General features: G+C 38.4%; 1 protein-coding gene across 1 annotated transcript in view; it reads right to left on the bottom strand.

Moving 5' to 3' along the window:
* rfx5 (regulatory factor X, 5) overlaps nucleotides 1-410 on the bottom strand; it is a gene marked incomplete at its 5' end in the record, with an annotated part of 6,292 nt that extends 5,882 nt beyond the window's left edge. Inside the window, one exon of the mRNA XM_079287865.1 lies at nucleotides 307-410. Within this exon, the coding sequence (XP_079143991.1) occupies nucleotides 307-410 (104 nt within the window). The remainder of the gene's footprint in view (nucleotides 1-306) is intronic.
* Nucleotides 411-658: the final 248 nt, after the last annotated feature.

The following is a 658-nucleotide window of genomic DNA, read 5'->3' as shown; positions in this document are numbered from 1 at the left end:
GTTTGAGAAGCATTTCAAAATAAATGACAAATCATTTTTATATTTGACTTGTTTTGATTATTTTACTTCCTGATTTAAACATGTTGTATTCATAGTATACGTGTCAGTCGTGTTCTCAGAAGTTTTGTGATGAACTCAAATATTTGACTGATGTTTTCTTGTTTAAACTTTGTTTCCTAACATTTCACCGGAGGAAACAGACGGAGACAAAACGACATTTAAACATTTAAACAGTGTTTGAAGACGAGCTGGAGGAACATAATAATGTTCATCTTCTCCTCAATAGAAACCTCTGATTCTACTCACGAGATGTTGCTCTTGAGTTTCTGCAGCAGCATGCTGGGCTCCGTGTCGCCCCCCCCCTCCTCCCCCCCCTCCAGACCGCCGCCCCCCCGCTGGTCCTCCGACATCTGGACCGACTAACCTGCGCTGAGCGGCAGCAGCATCTGAGGAGGAACAATAATGTATCATTCATATATATAATATATAAATTCATCATCAAAATGTAACTTTGTTCAAACAAGCAGAACTTGATTTACTTTATTGGAGAAGTTGGAGCTCATTTTATAAACTAATTATTTTCTCCATTAATCGCTTAATTATTGTCTGGTTTGTGAAAATAGTGAGAAATGTTTGTCACAATAACCCAAAGTGACAC

This window comes from Melanostigma gelatinosum (genome assembly GCF_949748355.1).
Source record: "Melanostigma gelatinosum genome assembly, chromosome: 17".
Lineage (NCBI taxonomy): Eukaryota > Metazoa > Chordata > Actinopteri > Perciformes > Zoarcidae > Melanostigma > Melanostigma gelatinosum.
The sequence above is the reverse complement of the archived record's forward strand: the minus strand, read 5'-3'. Positions and strand labels throughout refer to the sequence as shown.